Source organism: Orbicella franksi, chromosome 6 (assembly GCF_964199315.1).
Source record: "Orbicella franksi chromosome 6, jaOrbFran1.1, whole genome shotgun sequence".
NCBI lineage: Eukaryota > Metazoa > Cnidaria > Anthozoa > Scleractinia > Merulinidae > Orbicella > Orbicella franksi.
The window spans coordinates 6,014,156-6,036,495 of NC_138150.1; the positions used below are offsets into that span (position 1 = coordinate 6,014,156).

A 22,340-nucleotide genomic window follows, 5' to 3' on the forward strand; every position below is an offset into this window, starting at 1 on the left:
GGATCAACACTGAAAATGTTTGCAAAAGAGGCTACTTATTTTGATGTATGTCACATGCAATATATATAGGGACAAGCGGTCCCACACTGGAAAAGAAGTGCTGTCTAATAAGAAACCTTACCTATAGCCTTGAGTGAAATGCAGTGAAACAGGTCTGTAAGCTCGTACAACTTGAATATATGCAAATTTTCCCGGCAGGCAGACAAAGAGTACTCTATGAATTTTTTGCAAGGAGTGTCCTCTGTGACCCAAGAACCCTTAACCTTTACCACTCCGTGTTCAGCTGCAATTTTGCCCCCCTAGCTATTCTGGATGTACCGGTATATGTTTGTAATATGTGTGCAACAAAAGCCAACGAAAAAAAGCCTATGTCTGTGAGGTAAGTGCGACCTTGCGTGGTACGAACCCGGCTTGTTTTAACAGCCTTAAATAATACACCAATAATTGCAAGTTCACCAACATGTTTCATCTCTAGATTACTTAATCCACGAGTTTGGCCATAGGTCTCCTTTGATTGTTGTTTCTCCCACTTTAATATCATTTTGTTCGTTGATCATTTTCTCTCGTTAGTTATTTCGTTGCGTAATGCGCATTTATGTAATTTTTAGTTCTCACCGCATACTTCAATTCATTAAATAAACCAACAATCAAGAGCCAGAAGTTGTGTGGTTGATCACGGCGAACTCCGAATCGATACTTGTCAAACAAGGACTCGGTTCGGGAACGCGACACAGGATTATAACTACTATTTAGATGGATTATCTCTCCTTCCTCACACCATGTCCTCGCCGAATTCATGAAAAAAAATCCACAAGCACATAACCATGTTCTTCGCACAACAACTCTGGTCTAATTACTCTACGATGTCGGTGTAAACCACGACTATTTTTCTCAGAGACCGCGCAATTTTCCATACTTCTGTGATTCAGTTCGCAAATCATACACTGTAACGCAAGTCTACCTTGCGTGATCTATGTGAAAATAAGTTTCCACGTATGGAATTTAATAAGGTTTAAGACAATCAAAAAATTATTTGCATCACTTTGCCTGTTTTAATTTTTGTGGTAAAACATCGATCCAGAACAGTTTTGTCCAGCGTACTGATAGTTAGGGTGCCTGAATGAAGTTTTTAAAATACGGGCCCTTTTATGGCATACATCTCGTATTCTATCTCGGCAACAATTGTGCCCCTTAATCCACTAATTCGTGGGTCATCCAACTTATAGCGTCCCTGGTTCAAACGCACGCGATTTCTTGGAGAACAAATACGATTATCCTTCGCAGCAAGATAATCCAATACTATTCTGAACCTTTAACTTGCATACATTTTTATGTTTGATTGGTGAAGGATGTTAATTGAAATTTACGTTTTATTGTTATTCTAATTTTTTGCAGATGGCTGGATTACTTGCTCTCACGAATAATTTATCAAGCAAAAGCTTTTGTGATGAATGCTTGCAGAGACCACGACAAAGTCGCTGACAAAATGGGTTTGATTATCGGTCGTTTGCTTCAGATTGAAGAAAGGCAAACCGAAGTGATGGAAGAGCTTCATAGATATTTGAAGATTCGTGTCAGTGGTGCTGAGCAGAAGCTCAGTGAGTATCTTAAGTCAAGTGTTGTCAGAGCTCGCTTCACCACGTGGACCCTAGACGAAGTTCCAAAGGCAGAGGGCTCCTGGGAAGTGACTTACCGCAGGATCACGAAAGCGCTAGAAAATCGGCTGCGAGAAATCATCGAGCATTGGGAAGAAGATAACCAAGTATTTTCAGATGCTCGCGAGTCTCTTATTCATCACTTTCAGCAGCGATACAATTTTGTGGAAGGGCAGCTGCGGAATCTCCAGGGTGCTGTCACCAATGACGACCTGGATGTTCCAGAACGTGCTCCACCTGATGAAGGCTATAAATTAACTACAGCAGAAAAGGTTGTAATCGGCGTCGCTATGAGTCCAATATGGGTTCCAGTTACCCTAATTGCGCTGGTAATTGGTGTGCCTGTGGTCGGCATAATGGTAATAAAAAGCAAGGTGGAAGATAGAAATATGATCAGGAAATACGAAGGAGACAAGTGTGCTTTTATGGCTGAAGCATCTGCAGCCTTTCTCGATAAAGTTACAAACGGAAGCGTGCTCGAGTTGTTCGTGAAGGACCAAGTGGAAGAGGCTGAGCTGTGTCTGAAGCAAATTGAAGCCCGTATTCCCGAGTTGATCGAGGCTGACAAGATGTTATGCAGACAACTCGGTGATGAAAGCCGTTCACAGAAAGAGATAAAAGAGGTGTACCAACCAATCATGGATGAAGCTTCTGATATCAGAGGACATCTGGCGGTATTTGCCTTGCAAGAAATCCGTGCCATTGACATATGCAACGAGGAATTAGACTGGAAAGAAGAAATGTCCTGCTGTCTTGGAAGCGGTGCATTTGCCATTGTTTACCAAGGGAATATGGGATGGAAAGGAAAGCAGCAACCTGTAGCATTAAAGGTGTGCAGCAAAGTGCTTGATGTCACAAATGCAACCCTTATTATGGCGGAGGTAGATCTTCTGAGGTAAGGAATTTATGTCGAATTTCTGTTAAAGCTCCTAAGTTTCACAAACCTTACCCTTCATGCATGTAAGAGCTAATTAACCTAGGACTGGAGAAGGAATTGTAAGATTTTACAGTGCTAATCGAGAAGTATATATCATGTAGAATAATCTTCAGGATTGTTGGTCCTGTGTTGGAGGCCCAGTGACCCATCAGGCTGGCGCTTGTTATCGCTTGTATTAATCGAGTGGAAACCAAACTGGCACGGAACTTTAAACATCCTACGACTTTATTTGTTTACACGAATATGAGTTTGACGAGGAAAAATGACAAGCAAATAGAAAATGAATACAACAATAATAAATGAAGGAAGCTATGCAAATAATGAAGAAAACCATAACAAACACGACTTACAGAAATACCACCAGAAGAATAAAGTAGAAATTGAACAGATCCTGGATACGTACGCGATGCGCAATTTGCTCGAATGGATTAACATAACGAAACCGTAGCTCTTATTCGTATAAATACGCGGGCCAAAAATGTAAATTGTTTGTCCCGTAGGGATATCATGATTTCAATAGGGAACGAAAACAATAGAAAGCAACGCAAGAATGTCACAGCGCTTACCTCCGGTTTTCGTAGCATGAATACTCCCCCCTCGGTGAGATGCTAGTTCATCGCGGAGTTACCCCCAGCATTAAGTTCGCCGGTAACCATTTATACGCCTGGATAGAAAGAGGCACTATGAGAGTAGAGTTACTTTTCTTGTCCAATAACCCAAATCGAGCACTAATGGTGTAGGCCACTACACCAGTACAAGGAAACGCAACATAAGTCTATTCTTAACCTGAGGTAGTCTTAACCCTTACTCAATCTTTAAGGACGTTTGGGCTAATTGTTTCTGCGCATCCTTACTGCGCACGCAAATTCACACGCCACGGCATGCATGAGAGCGGGCGCTAAGTTAACTTATAAAATAAACTATGATAGGGCAGATGGCCACTGCTATAGCTTTGCCTTGATTTTACGATCTTGGACGTTCAGTGACCCCTAGTTTTCTTTTGATGGATCATTTTCTCTACCGATTTTCTTTGTTTAGCGAAAAAATGAAGAAAATCTATCGACTATAGTTTGAATTTTTTGCAAAATTCCGTTCCTTTTTAGCTCTTCGTTTATCTGTGCGACGGTTTCAAATGCCTCTTTAAGGGTTAAGTTTTGTGAAAACGTTGGTAACATTTGGAATTATTTACGCAACAGACTCGACACTTCTACAATATGGGACTAAGATCGTTTGCCTCGATCCAATGACTCACCTTCGACATTTTTAACTATAAACCCCTGTAGACCATGCTGAATTACGGGCGCCAATTTTTCACTGAAAATCAGGGTAGTTTTCCACACGCTTTACCTCTGAAACGAAGTAGGTGACCCCCAATTTGTTTTTGCATTTCTGACACAAGTACCTCATCTGACTGTAGTAACAATTTTAAAAAATCTATCAACTGGAAAATTTTCGTCGGAACCAGTCCTTAAACAACATTCAGATAATCCACTGGAATCGAAACACAGCCACCTATCCAAATGTCCTTAAAATAACTGCTGATAAAAAGTAACTCCTCACGATTTATTTAGAAAAAAAATGAACTCGGCCTTTTCTAAATTCTTCCCTAAATTTAGTGTCTAGCGGAGTTCTTTGAGGAGCAAAACGCAACTGTTTCCTCCTTATATACCACTTGAGCTTTTTGTTTGTTCGTCGGTTTTTGAGACCATATTGGGAGATACGGAGTTTCATTTCTCTCACGTGTGAGTACTCGGTAGACAAAATACTAAGATAAGAAAGAAATGTTTCTGACAGTTTATTGAAATATAGCCAATTTTGCATCCCTTTTATGCATATTGCATGTTTTTGATTCTGTTCGTCAGAAAATTGGAGCATCCTCACATTGTAAAGTTTTATGGCACATCCCTTCTCAAGAAGGAGCGCACCACAAGAGTGATCCTGGTAATGGAAAAGTGCAAAGGAAGCTTGAGGAGTCAGATCTTCGATCAGCCAGAAGCAGCTCCAGCAAAATCCAGAAACCCTGCTGTCCTTAGAGAAGTGTGTCGATGGGCGAGACAGATCACCAGTGCTCTTACGTTCATTCACGAACAGGGGGTTGTCCACAGAGACCTCAAGCTAGCGAACATATTGGTATGAGGCTGAAGTATTTTTGCTGAGCCAGTTTAAAAATACTGACTAAATATTGCTTAAAATGTATTCTGATTTTCTTTAAATTGAATGAAACATCAGGAAATCTGTTTCCGAGTTTGAAAGGGTAAAAATGCTTTGAAACCTAAGTAAAATTCGATAATGAATCAAATTCTTTCTAGTTTTGAGAACAGAGTTGTACATACACAAGTACTCTTAGACACTTAATTTCTCTTAGCAGAACAATGCAGTGGGCAGTGGGAAATACCAAATGGGAAACTGAAAATGGGAAATTGTGGCCAGCTATTAACGAAATCCCCATTCTCTATTTCTGTTGTAGATACCCATGAACATTTGACTATATTTGAAAAAATTGCGAGGCTTCAAACGTTCCACCTAGCAAACTCCCAAGTAGTTGAAATTATTTGAAATAAAGAAAATATGATTGTTATCTTAGCGAAACTTAACTTAACTTAACTTTCGTCCTTATAGTTTTCAAATCAACAACATTTTAGAAAAATTTCATTACATCCCGAAAGTATAAAACAATAAATTGTCTTTTGTACGAGTTCCTTTAAAGAAATTGTTCAATTTGCTGAGTATAATGAAACTGTATGTGCTCCTTCGTTTACATTTAAGCTATCAGAGGACAACTTAGTGAAGATAACTGATGTTGGAGTTGCTAAAGACGTAAATGACATCACGGGTACTTTGGAGGGAACCCCTGTGTACATCGCACCGGAAGTATTTCATTCCCAGTTGTATGACTGCAAAGCAGACATATACAGCTTTGGTTTAATACTGTGGGAGATGTGGTATGGGCAGCGGGCCTTTGCTGAATTCAACGGCACGATGACACTTTTCTTCAGTAAGGTGGATAATGGCTACCGTCCACAAGATGTGGAAGACAGCAAGAAGCCTCCGGAACAATGGAGGCAATTGATGAGTCGATGCTGGGAGAGAAATCCAGAGCAACGTCCTTCCGCAAACGCTTGTAATCAAGAAATCACTACACTGTCCCAGGACGCTGTTACACCACTGTAACTTAGTCAATGGTCTGATCTATACAAGGTTCATGGAGCAGAATATACACTCTAAATGATTATAAATTTGATTTAGATCGTTCTCTTCTTTCTGATTGAAGGGAATATAGACGATAATTTTTTTCCTCCAGTCAAATACAATTAATAGACAATTCAGGATAAACATGAATTTTGATTTCGGTTACGTAGGCTTTTGTCTGATTAGGAATTGACAATGAAACGTTTTTTTTTTTGTATCAAAGAAATGTTAGAACATTGAATAACTTTTGATACTGATGTAAGGTCGATGGGATTTCGAAAAAAGGAGCACAGAATAAATCTGTTTGTCAGTATACTCTTCAGCACCAAGTGCTTAGTATGAAGGACTATGCTTCTTCCTCCTGTACCCCTATCGACAGGGGGGGGGGGGGAGGGCGGCGGGGAGGGTGCTTTACTTCATGTATACGATTTATAAGGATGCGTTAGTTATTGGTCATTAGTTTTGAATTGGGTGTTGCGGTGTTTGTTCCTATTTTATGAAAATCTTATTGTTAGATAATCTGTAATCATTAATTGGCACACGCTAAACCGCAGTCACTTGATAACACCTTTATATTTTTGTACGTAGGTTAGTTTTTTTCAGTTCTAATAAAAACCCGAATACACAACAGGTGTATTAATCCCTCCGCTTTGGTCTTCAACAAAGCGTTCTTTGGAAATCCAAAGGGGTTGACATACAAAGAAATTTGAGTTAGCTTGTGATACCGAATTTTCTTCTTAAGTAGATAAACAAGACAGAAAAACTATTACATATACTAATGAATAGGAAACTTCATGTAAAAAACATAGACTGAAATAAGTTGCTTGCTTGTCTATATCGAAGCTCTATGTTTAAAGCCTTTTTCCCAAATGCGCAGTTTACAATATTAATTAGTCGCTAAATATATTCTCTGGTATATAGAGTGAGGGTTCCCCGCGATACTTGCCGCAACTGTGCCTTGAACATTACACGACGGATTATTAAGTAAACTCGATCGGACAAGGGTTAACGATTTCACAGTGGTCACAGGCAAATTGCTCAAATCAATGATCCACTGAAGTTGGGTAACTGCATGTTTTGTTAATGTTCGTCATGTCCTTACTGGTCCCATATGTCAAAGCGTGCATCACAAAGGTACATCCTGAGTCTACTTCTACTTTGCCCTAGATTTTCTATTCGGAAAATTTTCGTGACGAACACTTCTAAAGTATTTCATCTCTGAATAACGCTCTTTTTTCCTTACAATTCAAAAATCGTACATTGTCATCAACAGGCAGAGACCCTTCTCAATTAATCTCTGCTTTGACCAGTCAACTTCCCTTCTTTAGAGTCGTTATATAATCTGATATATAGGTCTACAATCAGGGTAAGAAAACTGTCGGAAATTAAATTTCAACCTTTGCCGATTAGTTTGATAGAGTGAAGTTCTTACAGGGGTACTCAACGGAAGCGCAAGGCCAAGTAGACGTTTCTTGCTGGCTGGAAAAACCAGCATTCTATTACACAATACTCTCACGTCGTAGTCACTAAATTAATGGGAGAGTTGATCGAACGATTGTAGAGGGAGGGAACAAAACAACACACTGAACCCGCTTCTTGGTACTGATCTAAGGATGAGTGGAGAGGGAATATTATAACCTCTGGGGATCTGCACATCGTTGCCTAGCTAGATCTCGTATCCCACGGATATCAAAGCCGAGTTCTACAATTGACGCTTTGTTTTCGAGTATTGTGGAAAGCCCATAATGTTCTCCCTTCTGCAAGTGACTCACCAGCGTTTTCAAACATTTGGTTATCTTCTTCCCATTGATCTAAGATGTCTTTCATACGGGACCGAAACGCGTTCAGGATGTTGCTTCTTGTCACCTCCCAGAAGTTCTCTGCCTTTGGAACTTCGTCTAATGTCCATGAAGTGAAGCGAGCTCTGACATCGTCTGATTTGAGGTATTCAGAAAGCGTCTTTACAGCAACGTCGACTTGCGTCTTCATATTGTTTTGAAGCTCTTCCATCACTTGACCTTGTTGACTGTTAATCTTATTCAAACGGTGAAGGATCGAGAGTATCTTCTGCTCTGCGTTAACATGGTCTCCAGAAGCATTCAACGCGAAAGCCTCTCCTTGGAAAATAACTCGCGAGAGAAAACAGCCCAGCCACCTTAAAAATACACACCCGGGTTACTGAACAAACTTGCTCGGTCAAGATGAAAGGAAACTCAGTTTTAGCATATCCGACTTCTTCACTCTAGATTCTCAAGTTCTAGTCAGTTGTCTACCAAACTTGGGGTTCTTACTATAGTCGACTTCTGAAACGAAATTAACAGATAAGTTTATTAAATGCGGCGGAGAGAGAAAACAGAAAGTCTTCTGAAACGAAATTACAGATTATTTGCTTGCATTTACTCAAAAAAAAATTTATGTCTTTTGGCGGGAAACTAGTGTGCGCTTTTAAACAGTGCTTTGAAATTTGTAAAAAAAAAACAAACTGTCTTTTGGCGGGAAAAATGTGCTGCTTTAAATGGATTTTGATGTTCATAGTCCAAAAGTATTGAAAGTCTTTTGGCGGAAAAAAAACGCCTGCGCTTTAAAGGAGTCTAGAAATTTGTCAAAAATAAACCAAGCCTTCTGTGTTTGCTATACGCAAGCGCGCTTGGTCTCGCATTTGTTCATGATAAATTCTTTTTTTGTCCCCTGTTCATTTACTACGTGTATCCCCACTACTCCTCCACAACACCTTGCGTTCCCTGTGTATTTCCAGGTGTGTTCTTCTATGCGCAATTCTGTGCGCTCCTTCCGTGGTCTACCCATGGTTTCCCTATCGTTGTTACCCGCGCGCATAAGCCGTCTGTTCCTCCAATGTTTGCTCTTCCGTTACAAATTGCGCTTCCTCGTGCATATTTTGTCGTGCGTTATATCGCTCCGTTTCCTTGCGCCTCTGTCGAGCCATTCCGGTGTACGTTACCTTATAAGTTCCCCCATGGATTAATTATTGATTAGTTCCCTGTGACATTTCCAACGAATTCACTTTGGTTTCCTCTAGGTGCACATATGAACTTAGTCAATGGCCTAGTTCTTTATGAATCCTCCTTATCCAGGTGGTTTATGTCATTGCATGCAGTAACTTTAATCTTTAACCTTTAATCTTTAATCATTAATCTTCAATCTTTTATTCAATCTTTTAATCTTCAATCAACAGCACCCGAGCGAGGTTCAGGAGGGCATGGGTTCAACTTTCGTCGGGGAATTAATTTTACTTTTTTATTCCACGACCGCTACAAGCTCATATTGGTTTTTGTGTAATACTGCTACTTTTTTATTTTCTTTTTTACTTGAACTTAATTAGTAGTAAAAACGCTTTTTAAGATTAGAGATCAAACCTGGATTACTGAAAAATTCCTGTCAATCAACTGTTACCCCATTATCGTTTTAAAAGGCTACCTAAAATTCCTTTCGTCTTGTCAAATCCCGTTTTTGTAAGTTGGTAATCAAAAGAGTGGGTCACCTTGTGCAAACGAGAGCAAAATAAATACGAATCTTTGGAAAGATAAGAGACAACAATGAATTTAATAAACAAACTTTATAAAGATGTAACCGAGGCTCATCAACGACCTGAGTTTTTTCAATGTTTTTATTTTGGCTCAGAGTAAATCATAACCAGCTATGAAAGTTTTCAGCACGTTCTCCGTGCATTCCGCTATTTGCAACCTTCCACTTTCCCCTTGGGTTCCTGGTGAGTTCTTTCCATGCAAAGGTACGCTGAAGCGGAAAGCAGAAGTTTTCCTTGTCGTCAGAATTGTATGCAATATTAAAATTCAGCCGGAAACAATCGACCTCTAGGAAATAAACCCCACAAACTCTGTAGTTACTCCCCAGAGCCTCGTGCTGAGGTCAATTGTTTTAGGCTGAATTTTAATATATCGAAATAATTAGTCTATTCGACTCTCTACGCCTGGGACTGGCGCTAGTTACGCGAAGACTGACAATGTCAAGTGGTCACATCTCGTATTTCCCGCCGAGACGAGGCACAAGACGAGACACAACTAGCCATATCTAACTTTAAATAAAGGATTTTTCGTTGAGAATTTGCCTTGCTAATGACTTAGACAACCTTGCTTTTTAGCCACTTTTCCTGGACTTAAGTTGTACCGCGTCGTACGGCGGTTTTTGTGTGGCATAAGGACGAATGGATAGTGGAACAGAAAAAATGGCGATGAGTGATCAGTTTTTGTATCTTTGAATGGAAAATGAACGCTACCAGATTCATTTTCAAACTGAGTCGGAGAGATAGGCTCTCAAGAACTCTAAAAAAAGCTCAATTACTCCCCGATGACCTTTTTGTTTGATAGTCCAAACGGGTTTACGTGGGCTCCACAAAAACAAAGGAAATGTAAAGTTGTAGCAGAAGAAAGCGTGCAAAGGGTGTTGTCATTAAAAATTCGCGACGTGTCGGATTGCTGATTGGTCTAATGTTATTTTCCATATTCATGATGACTATTGCTGATCTGAGGTGCTTGCTTGTTATTTTAAGATGGTTGCCGTCGGAGCAAGATGTGTACCGTTCCCTTCTACACGGGAAGCAAATTCTTCCTTTGAAGAAGAAATGGCGTCGACGTTTGGGTGAGAGAAGTCCGTTGACACCCATTCCCGCCAGAGGTTAGTATCAATTTCTTTGTATTCTACCCTCTTCTAAGGTAATATTTCAACCAGAAATACCGGCTCCAAGTCATTCTACCACGTGCGCTTGAATTGCCGGACACGGTTTACATTTCGCGTTCAACTTCAGAACAATCGTATGGCTTTAGTAAGGGAGTAAAACGTACGTTGGAAGCTAGCTCAAGAGCCATACGAGACGCCAGGTTCTTAGTGGTTTTTTCGACGATAGTTTGGCTTTCTTTATGAAAGTTGCGCTTCTTTGTCAAACTTTGTCTTGTACTTGTCAACGCGCGTTCGTGTCCTTTCAATTCACTGTGAATTCTTTACTCCTCGTTTACCCGTTTGTTTCCACCCTCGGGTTTGTTCCTTATGCAATTTTTATCTATTTTGTTGTCAGGGAGCAAACAACGGAAGACAGGAAAATCGGGAAAACACGAGGAGATCAAAAGGATTCAAGCAGGGAGGATGAAGATCAAGTTAAGAATAGGCATTTGAGAATTTTGTTAAATTTAAATCTCTCCGATAAGAAATGGCAGTCTTGAAACTAGAAAAGATATAATCGAGTTCAAAATCGTTTTGTTTGCTAAGAGTTTCTTTTTTTTTACTTATCGGCTGAAATATTTGCATTGGAGTGATATTTGAGGAAGAAAAAGTTAAAATTCGATAGTGATTGTTAATTAACTCTGCCATTTTTGACGGAAAAGGTTTCAACCACTTTCGAGCCATCATTTAGTACATGTTTTCAAGTTATGGGGAGTTTTATTTCTTTGCTCGAGCGATCATTAACTTGAGTAAATTATATTTTATCGGTTCGGCGTTTGCATGCTTTACTACGTGTGTTTTGCCAAAGTGGAGTGTTATTTTTTCGTTGAAAATTCTAAATTGTTGTACAATCGCTCAACTCTCCCAAGTTTGAAAACCTGTTACTAAGCGATGACCTTTGCAGAGTATTTTAAGGTGGCGCTGTATGTTGAAATCAAGCCGTAATAGTAACTATTGGTTACGTGATCCTGTCAATCATCTGTTTTGGTATAAATTGGACAAACAATTCAACGCTGGACATTTTAATTTGTCTTGTTCTCCAAAATTGCATCAAGCACTGAGTTTAACGGAGGCCAAGTTTCAATTTAAAATGTGAATTGTCTATTGGAGGGCAATGCCCTCGCTCAAAAATAACATAAAATGCGTGGTCGTAGAAAATTGTTTCAATTCGGAGGTATCAAAATTTGTTGTTGGTGAAATATTTCTACTTTTCAAAATCTCGGCATTCTCAGTGTCTTGATCGATTCTTCGATCTGCAGTCGAATAGACTTAAACGTTTACAATGTTCCTCATTTTTCCTGAAATTTCTCGGTAATAATTCATCTGATGTAAACTGTCTATGTTAAAAGAACAATCTCTGAAGTTAATTAAAAGTGTTCTGTATAACTATTAAACAATTTCTATCGTTTCTTTCTTCGTCATTTGAAATTACGAAACATTTCAAATTATTCCAGGAATCGTCGACGATTGGTTTGTAAATCTGAATTTGTTCTTAACTTTATTGAAGTCAACTTTTGATTATTTGAAACATTTGTTGACATGATCACAAAACATTATTTGATCATTCTTCGTTGTTTCCCTCGCGTTCCTTTTTTTTTTTTTCTCGTTTTATGCGCTATAGTGAAAAGCGCGAACATTTTTTGACGTTTATTGTGTATTGACATGCAGAGCCACCTTGAAAGTATTTCTAGAAGAGGATATTGGATTTCTAGATTGATCTTCGTTTCCTGAAAATACTAGATTTATCGGCAGATATTCTTTAAATTCATACACTTCTGTACGGAAAACGTTCGGTTTATATTTTGTTTCTTCGGAAGGGGGAAAAACACAAAAAGGTCAATCAGAAACCAAATATATCCTCTTGTTTAACTTTCAGTGAGGCTGTATTGAATTATGTCTGGTATCAAGCAACTCTTTCCATCATCGCTTTTCAAAAATGTAGGTCCAACTGTCTGGTTTTTCAAATTGTTTTTGCTCTCATTTAATTTGTGCTATCAGACATGTTAAGTTTTAGAAATGTAGCTTCAATTGTCTGAATATTCTAAAAATGTTTAAGCTACCATTTGGACTGAAAACATCTTCACCGAAAATATTCACGAATAGATTTGTTGCTTTTCAAAAATTTGTAGTTCCAATTGTTTGATTGTTCTTAATAATGCTTTCGTCCGCAACTGACAGAAATTGTTACTAAAAGTATTCACTATTGCATCATCGATTTTGAACACAGCTCCAGTTGTCCAATTCTTTGAAAATTTTATTGTTATCTTTATATTCACTAATTATATCTATTATCACGAACGTAGCTTCAATTGTTTGATTCTTTTAAAATTTCCCGAACATTTGCTATTAGTTCTATTGCTTTTCAAAGCGATAGTTTCAATTGTCTGATTCTTCTAAAATTTTGTTTTTGTTCGTAAATGACAGTTTTAATAAAGAAATATTTAACAGAAGCATACGATCTATACTGATACATTCTGAAGCTTTGATAACCAGACATTAACCTTCAACGCCTCGCTGGAAATAATTTCTAGAAGATAACGAAGCAAGCCATGGGCATTTTTGTAATTGGCCTACAATTTGTCGGCTTTTGCTTTTTCATATCAGCTAAAAGTGACGGAAGCTCTAAAATATTTCAAACACTAGGACCAGATTGGGGTTTTCACATTTTTTTGATAAGTAATCGGGTTGATGGCTTGCCTTTGCTATCTTCTTGAAATACATTGGATGGTGATATCATGTTAAATAGTTAGGCTGTAAATGACGGCCAGCTAGAAATCTATATACAGAAATGAGACGAGCCATTTAAAATATCTACAACTGCAACGTTTCTGCACAACATTGAGAAGGTGGTGACATTTTAGAATCGCTACAGGTTAGAAAGTTTGTGCGTAAGTTACTCGGCTATATAACCTTTCGATTTAGAAATGTTTTTACGCTCTCAATGTTGCGTAGAAACGTTGCAGTTCTAGAAATTTTAACTTGCACTTCTCATTTTTGTAAATAGGTTTCCAGCTGCTCGTCGTTTTACGGTTGACTTTTCAACAAGATATCATCATGGAATATACCATCTTGAACACAAACAGATATTCACTGGACTCAAAATCTTAGTTTTTTGAAGAACTTAACGACTGGAATCAAATTTACCAATTTGTTTTCGAGATGGTATATGTTGATTTTTTTATGGCGGGAAAAATTATAGGGGTTACCCCCTTAAAATTTTCGTCAAAAAAGTTGCCAGGGGAAACGCTGTGCAAATTTTTTCTAATTTTCCCGCCAAAAGTCTTAGTATATAAAGGGCAAATTTTTTATTGCCACCTTTGTAATTAATTTAACTGAATTTCAATAAACTAATTAAAGAATACTTGTGAGTTATTGATTTGTTATTACATTTAATTAAAGTTATTTGACGTCAATAAAAGAAACAAAAGAAGACAAAACAAGTTTGAGTGTTGTATTTATTACTTTTATTGAGTGGATTATGGCTCCTAATAATACTTTATTGAATAACAGTTAAGAGTAATAATAATACACAGTTGTCAAAAATAAAACCAGAAGAAAAAAAATTTAAAAAACGGCGCATGCGTATTTAGAGCGCCCGTATTTTTTCTAAGTTTTTTGGCGGGAAAATTAAAAATTTCGAGATGGGCTAACCCTAGGGTAACTTTAGGCAGTCAAGTCAATTTTTAGAAAACATTTAATAAACAGAAATTGATTTTGTACAACAGTAACTCGACGGAATACGCTTGAAATCACCCGACAAAAACTTTTCAGAAACGTTTTTATAAACCCTGGTTTTTAAAATCGCTTTTGGTAGAGAGATTTTGGACAAACAATAGAAATTGGTCCGAGAAACAAAGCTAGCAAAAAGTTGTGATTCCAAACACGAAGGCTAACTATAAAATATATATATAAAAATTTGCTTCCTCAAGGAAAATCAGTCTTTCGAAGTTCACGATACGAGAACTCGGTGAATCATGTGATAGAAACGTACGGAACTATTAAACAACAGTGGTGTTTTGTTACGCTAACGACCGTTGAGAATATGTAAATAAAGTTTTGCACGGGAATTACTCAAATTCAGGAAAGGTTGTCGTATTTTCTAGTTACTCCGAAAATAAAGAAAAGAAAGTTTCTTTTGGTACCCAGCTGCCTTGCCGTTTGTCTAAACAAGCCAACAAAATATCAAAAGGCACATCACAATCTTTATTTGTTAATTTAACAGTTAAATCTACTGTTGCAGTGCCGTGTATTGAAATTTCACCACAAAACCGTATTAACATAGTCTCAACGGCCGCTAGTGTAACGCCACAGCACTGCTGCTCAAGAGTCACGTACGCGTCAGTCACATAATCCACCAAGCTCTCGCATCATGGACAAAGACAAAAAGATTAAAACTAGATTAAAATTTGTAAAGCAAAGCTGACGACACATTTCCTACAAAAACTAACTGTAAATCATTTTTTGGGCTAGTTCATTTTTATAGATAGCCTTTGTGTTCTATTTAATGAGGAAAACATCGCCGAACCTAACATTTAGTCCACGAAAAAAATCCTGTCTTACACGTCCTACTTTTCAATTTGTTTTACTCTTTTCCCTTACATACTGTGTCTTGTCCTAAGTGTCCTGTGTCCTGTGTCCTGTGTCCTTAATATCGCCTCCAGTGTCTTGTCTTTGCGTTTATCTTCACTCAATCATCTGGTCCCTGAGAAATCCTGGAAGAAAGAAAACAAAAATGTTTGATATATATCATACTGAACCGTTCTATTGTATTTGCATTTTTTTGCAACTGCATGAAGCTTTCTTCATCCTACTTGACATGCATAAATGGCTGCAGAATTTCCGTATTTATGATTGTCTTTATTCTCATCACCTGTTTGGTTGACAATGTACTAATTTTGTGAGGAGAAATTGGATTTCGATCACTTTTGTAAGCTAATGGATCAGAAAATCTCAACATTATTGGCGGTAACTATGGCTATGATATACTTCTTGATTTCTGTTGTCCTTTAAACAGAGAGGAACAAATTTGAATTTGCGGACTGGTTACATAGCAACGTCAGTAGTAAAATCAACGACAACATTGCACCTGTGACACTATATGATTTAACTGTTTTGCTGTTGTTTTTGTTGTTGTTTTATAAAGTTGTAAACTTTGTAAACAGTAACCCAGGTGAAGGGTAACAGGTGTCAGCAAAAGTTATCATACCACAAAAAGCTTTCCTTTTCACGTTTTGGGTCTACAATAATTATTTGCAATAAATGTGTTGTACATAACATAGGCTCTCCATTCACTTTTGCTCTGGCAACTTAGTAAAACAAACTATAGGTCACAACAAAAATATTTCAAAGAAAACTGAGATGAGTCCCAAATATTCGAAGTTATTACAACAGATGTCAGCTCTAATAATCCATCTTGATTTAACCTTCGTAACATGTCAAAATAAGTTTTTAACACTGCTGATAAAAACTACAATAAGATATGTCGTGTTCAATAATTGCATTAGTTAACCCCTTCATCAATAAACCAATTTCAATATATTAAAATTCTAACTTGGCTCCAAGGCTTAGAGGAGTAAAACATAACAAATTTATCATCCATCCCTCAAACTCAATGTGTTTAGTTTGTTTTATTCCCCAAAGCCTCAAAGCTGAGGTACAATTTTGATATATCAAACTTGGCCTATTCTCAGGAGACTGAATTGCAGCTGATACTACATGTGGTAGCTGCTATGTAACATTCCTAATTCCCTTATACACCAAAAATTACCTTTAATAAATGGAGCTGTATCTGAAGTCCATGACTGGTCTTTAAGTGCTCCAATATCGTCATCACATTATGTTCATGTGCTTCATGTTTTACCTGATACAATGTAAGTAATACAGACACTTTGATAAATGACTTAGTGTCTACTTTTACAGGACAGTATAATAGTTAACCATGTACACAAACACGTTCAAACAATCACAAAAGAAAACTTTCTTTTCTTTCATTTATTAAAGTGGTGTTTCTATAACTCAATAGAAACACAGAACTAGCACAAGCTGTTGATGTAGTGATGGTGCAAGCAAAGAGAATTTACATTTTGATAATCAAAGTTAACAACTTGTTTTCCTTTTTTTCGTCGCGTTGTTTTCTAAAAGAAATAGAAAACATGTTCTCTGTGTTTCTATCAAGTTACAGAAACACTCGTCAAAAAATTGGGAGAACTCAAAAAAGCTGTAGAAAAACTCACCTGCGGCTCATGTTCCCACCGCATTTCTCGTTCTCCCAAACTTCCACTCATGTTTCTATAACTCGATAGAAACACGGCACATGTTTTCTATTTCTTAAACATTACTTGCATTACGGTACTTACACTACTGTCCATAATATTCACTTTGATTTTAAAAACTAATTTCTATTTACAAGGCTAAAAATGTTAAGATTTTAGGATTAAGATTCAAGATTTTAAGTTAAGAACCATTTACTTTTTAACTTTTTATGCCTTGCAAATAGAAATGATTACTTACAATACTCTTACAATGCAATAATTACACGTCTACTAATATTGCTGTACTTGCACCACTTACAGTGCGATGAAATTAATTTTAACATGAGCATAAAATTAATGCATTGTCACTATGTTTCAAAAAAGGTGTTTTTGCTGCCTTTTAATAAAAACCTGTTTAAGAGTTAGTAAGATCATAATTGATCATAATTCTTCGCTCTCTGTAGTTTAAAAACCAGCAATCTTAAGGGCCAGTGTTTTAGCCAAATGACAGGAGATTCATGATAAAAATTTTTAATAAATGTCACAGAAAATATCTAACCTGGGTAGCTAACTGTTCTTGAGCTAGATGGGAATTTATTCACTTTTATAATTTATACACAGTTTCATGCATGTGTGATCTTTGTAGAAATGCCCACCATTTTATGGACACCAGTGGCAAAGTCGATCACAAATCTATTATGAAATGCTTGAGCTTGTGACCGCTTGTAACCAACGCGTTGCCTTTGCGGAAAATTGAGCTAACCTCAGGGAACAAAACCCTGGAATGTTTTGTGTGTTCTAGCTTTAGTACTCCAAATGTTTTTTTTTTTTTTTTCGTTCTAGGTTTTAGTAATCTAGTATTCAGGATTTTATATGCATTCTGGGTTTCGGATTTTAGTTTGTGCTCCGGATTTTAGTATCCTGGTGATCCAGTGTTCCGGCATTCCGGCATTCCGGCGTTCCGGTGTTCCACTGTTCTATGTTTCAGTACAAGCCAAACATCCGGCCTAACATTCGAATTCACGAGATATCGATTTATTTTGGGGAAATAATCTCTCAAAGCGTGTAAAATCTTTTCAACCGTTTTACTCAGATGTAGCAATAAAATATAAAGTCTTCATTACATCAGTTTATGCACCTACCGTGGATGGTCAAAGATTTGCATCTTGCACCTTGAAGTGGCTTGCTGTTTCTGCCACTTGAATAGTTGAGTGAATTTCCCTCCAGAAGGTTCCCCCAGCCAGCTTTTGTGTCTGGAACGCGTTTGGGAACATATCTTGTGATACAGACACGGTATTAGGCAAAGTTTGAAAGAAGAAGCCGCGCTTCCAAGTACCTCGTGCAAAGTTGCAATGCAAATTCAAGTTGAGCCCCAGGGCCGCCTGTCTATTTTAGCCGGCGAGGCCTTGGCACGAGGAAACGGTAGCCCGCGAAGCTGACCGCGTGGTACACGAGCGCGGCGCTTCGCGCAAGTTCGTTCTCTGGTCCGCTAATCCGCCTGTTCTGCAGGCTACCCTGAAGGTGGCTCTGAAGACTTCAGTAATCAACTAATAAATTCAACGCTGGTTTCATTCCTTGAAATATCCACTTGCTGATGTTTGACTAACAGTCGCTTTTAATTTAGGACTTCAACAGAGGGGTCGAATAGTTTAGCCGGTGGGAGATACGAGGTTGCAGGTTCGAGTCCTGGTGGGATATTCATTTTTTTTTTTCTTGGGGAAAAAAGACCTTACCGGTCAACATATGATATCTACTTTTTTAACCACCTTATTTCCTCCATATTTTGATGTGCACAGCTTGGGAATCTCACAGAAATTTGGCAAGTCACAAATAATTCATGCCATGAAAAATTTTCAATTTGAGTTTCCAAATGTTCACTACTGCGTGCTCTGAATGGATGTTTCATTGCTGGTATTTGATTGGATTATTTAAATAATGAAATAGGTTTTTTGGCCTGGGTTGGATGGATAAGGACGAGCCGAAGGTCCCTCTGGCGTTTCAAGTTAAGGGTACGGATGCTATGTTAATGCATGCGAAAATAACTCTTATCTATGGAACGCCAGAACTGTCTTATGATACTTTTTTTTATTATATTGGGTGGTTATGTCATTATATTGAGTAGTTATGTTATTATATTCGGTGATTAACTCATTATACTCGGTGCTTATTCCATTATACTCGGTGCTTATGTCTTTATATGCGGTGCTGTCTTCATTATATTCGGTGCTTATTCCATTATATTCGGTGCTTCCCTCGTTATATTCGGTGCTTTCTTCGTTATATTCGGTGCTTTTTTCCTTATATTCGGTGCTGTCTTTATTATATTCGGTGCTTATTCCATTATATTCGGTGCTTACTTCATTATATTCGGTGCCTACTTCATTATATTCGGTGCTTACTTCATTATATTCGGTGCTTACTTCATTATATTCGGTGCTTACTTCATTATATTCGGTGCTTACTTCATTATATTCGGTGCTTACTTCATTATATTCGGTGCTTACTTCATTATATTCGGTGCTTACTTCATTATATTCGGTGCTTACTTCATTATATTCGGTGCTTACCTCATTATATTCGGTGCTTACTTCATTATATTCGGTGCTTACTTCATTATATTCGGTGCTTACTTCATTATATTCGGTGCTTACTTCATTATATTCGGTGCTTACTTCATTATATTCGGTGCTTACTTCATTATATTCGGTGCTTACCTCATTATATTCGGTGCTTACTTCATTATATTCGGTGCTTACTTCATTATATTCGGTGCTTATTTCATTATATTCGGTGCTTTCTTCGATATGATCGTCACCAGTCTTCGCAAGGGGTCGTACAATTTGGAGGTAGTCTAGGGAAAGCCGGGAAAAACGGGTGTCACGAAAACTCAGACCCCGAAACAGACCCCGAAAACTCAGACCCCTCGAAATTAAAAACTCAATTGTTATCACCCGAATTGCTCTATGGGCACAATGGGGCGAGATGTTTATCTTCTCCGGTTTATGTTGTCGCGTCGATCGAACGGTGAAACACAAATATTTAACTTCTCAGGTTTATCGCTGTCGCGTCGGTCAAACAGTGAAGAACTAACAAGGTTTAGAACAGCAGCCGACACTGCTTTTCAAAACAGACCTTTTTTATGCAATCGTATGCAGCAAAAAAATGTGTTGTTCTCTGAAACATACTCGTTTGATCGCAATCTGCTTTTTGACTTTATGTGCGTTGCGTGACTGTCGGCACGTAAAAAGTCAACACGTAAAAAGCACGTGAAGGTCGAACCGATTGAACCGCCATGTCTGGTCTCGAAATGTGAGTGAACGAAAATTGAAATGAAGAATACAAAAGCAAAAGCCGACACAACTTCTGGTTCTTTCCGTTGTGGCAAAAACTGTGCTACTTGTCCCTACATTTCTCACGGACTTACTACATACTTCTACCGGGGAAACGCGCGCCATAAAATCCAACCTGACCTGTGACACTAAAAACCTCATCTACATGATTCAATGTAACCGCCGTAATTTACAATACATAAGAGAGACGAAACGACAATTAAAAGACCGATTTAATGAACACCGCCGTACCATAGATAACCCTAACAACAAATCTAAACCTACTACAGCCGCCGAACATTTCCTGTCCTCTCCTAACCACACTGCTAACGACATGCAATTAATCCCCATCGAAAAAATCGTTTCTAACCGAGACTCTATCCGTACGGCCAGGGAAGCTTTTTTAATTCAAAAAGGCAGAACAATTGATCCTAATGGTCTGAACATCTGCGAAGAAACATATTAATTGTTTCCATTTGTTTTCTTTTATTATGTTCTTTTATCATGTTATTTTATTTTACCGTATGCTTATCTTCAATTTACACGATCAATTACTTTTGCGTAGTCCGGTACTACGTAAATATCGGCTACACAACATAAACCGGAGAAGATAAACATCTCGCCCCATTGTGGCCATAGAGCAATTCGGGTGATAACAATTGAGTTTTTAATTTCGAGGGGTCTGAGTTTTCGGGGTCTGTTTCGGGTCTGAGTTTTCGTGACACCCGTTTTTCCCGGCTTTCCCTAGACTACCTCCAAATTGTACGACCCCTTGCGAAGACTGGTGACGATCATATCGAAGAAAGCACCGAATATAATGAAATAAGCACCGAATATAATGAAGTAAGCACCGAATATAATGAAGTAAGCACCGAATATAATGAGGTAAGCACCGAATATAATGAAGTAAGCACCGAATATAATGAAGTAAGCACCGAATATAATGAAGTAAGCACCGAATATAATGAAGTAAGCACCGAATATAATGAAGTAAGCACCGAATATAATGAAGTAAGCACCGAATATAATGAAGTAAGCACCGAATATAATGAAGTAAGCACCGAATATAATGAAGTAAGCACCGAATATAATGAAGTAAGCACCGAATATAATGAAGTAGGCACCGAATATAATGAAGTAAGCACCGAATATAATGGAATAAGCACCGAATATAATAAAGACAGCACCGAATATAAGGAAAAAAGCACCGAATATAACGAAGAAAGCACCGAATATAACGAGGGAAGCACCGAATATAATGGAATAAGCACCGAATATAATGAAGACAGCACCGCATATAAAGACATAAGCACCGAGTATAATGGAATAAGCACCGAGTATAATGAGTTAATCACCGAATATAATAACATAACTACTCAATATAATGACATAACCACCCAATATAATAAAAAAAAGTATCATAAGACAGTTCTGGCGTTCCATACTTATCACTTTATGAACACAAATTCATTTCTATAAGGGTGTTTTCCACTGAAAAGATCCCCAACAGGATTTATGAACTTAGATCACCCGCATATATCAAACTAAATAGACTTTGGCTAGATTGCATTAATTTCACGAACTTCTCGCACAATTCGTGATTAATAGATGCAAGTTATTATATATATTACGGTTTTTCGGAATTTAAAAGTTTTCAAAATACATACAGTTGAACACCGCCTTACATACAGTTGAACACCGGTCACCTCGTTAATACGGCCACTTTTTTTGTCTGGGCGAAATACCCATACATTTTCTTGAAAGAAAACCCCGTTAATGTGGTCACCCCGTTAGTAAGCCCAACGGCCACATTCTGAAATCCCAACCTGTATAATCCTAAAAATTATAATTTTACCCCGTTTATACGGCCACTCAAACCAGTTATGTTCATCTTTCCGATCCATTGTTAATATTTTATACACTGATTCAAGTTTCAATATTTCTACATTTTATCGGTTGGAAGTGTAATTAATATATCTGTAAAGACCTCACTCAATTTAGACCAGACATGAAGTTTGACTCTACACCGTTAATACAGCCCGTTTATCAGGGCGGCCAAACTTTCTGATGACCTGTCAGTGGTGACTTTAATGGGGTTCCAGTCTCGTAGCAATTTTGAAAACTTTAGTCACTTCTTCCACACACCTGCTATAAACAATATAATTAAGTTTTCCGGTCTACCCTCACACAAAGATAAGATTCGAAAATTTACATTTTGTGGCATCAAGAGAATTCCTGGTGGCATAAATTAAAACAAAAAAGGCAGTAGGGGTTTTTCCAGTTTTTT

General features: G+C 37.9%; 1 protein-coding gene across 1 annotated transcript in view; it reads left to right on the forward strand.

Annotated features, from left to right (window-relative positions):
* The window catches only part of LOC145489082 (uncharacterized), an 18,358-nt gene extending 12,189 nt beyond the window's left edge, over window positions 1-6,169 (forward strand). Inside the window, exons 6-8 of the mRNA XM_081467986.1 lie at window positions 1,396-2,550; window positions 4,455-4,722; window positions 5,359-6,169. Coding sequence (XP_081324112.1) covers window positions 1,396-2,550; window positions 4,455-4,722; window positions 5,359-5,763 — 1,828 coding nt within the window. The 3' untranslated portion in view covers window positions 5,764-6,169. The remainder of the gene's footprint in view (window positions 1-1,395; window positions 2,551-4,454; window positions 4,723-5,358) is intronic.
* Window positions 6,170-22,340: the final 16,171 nt, after the last annotated feature.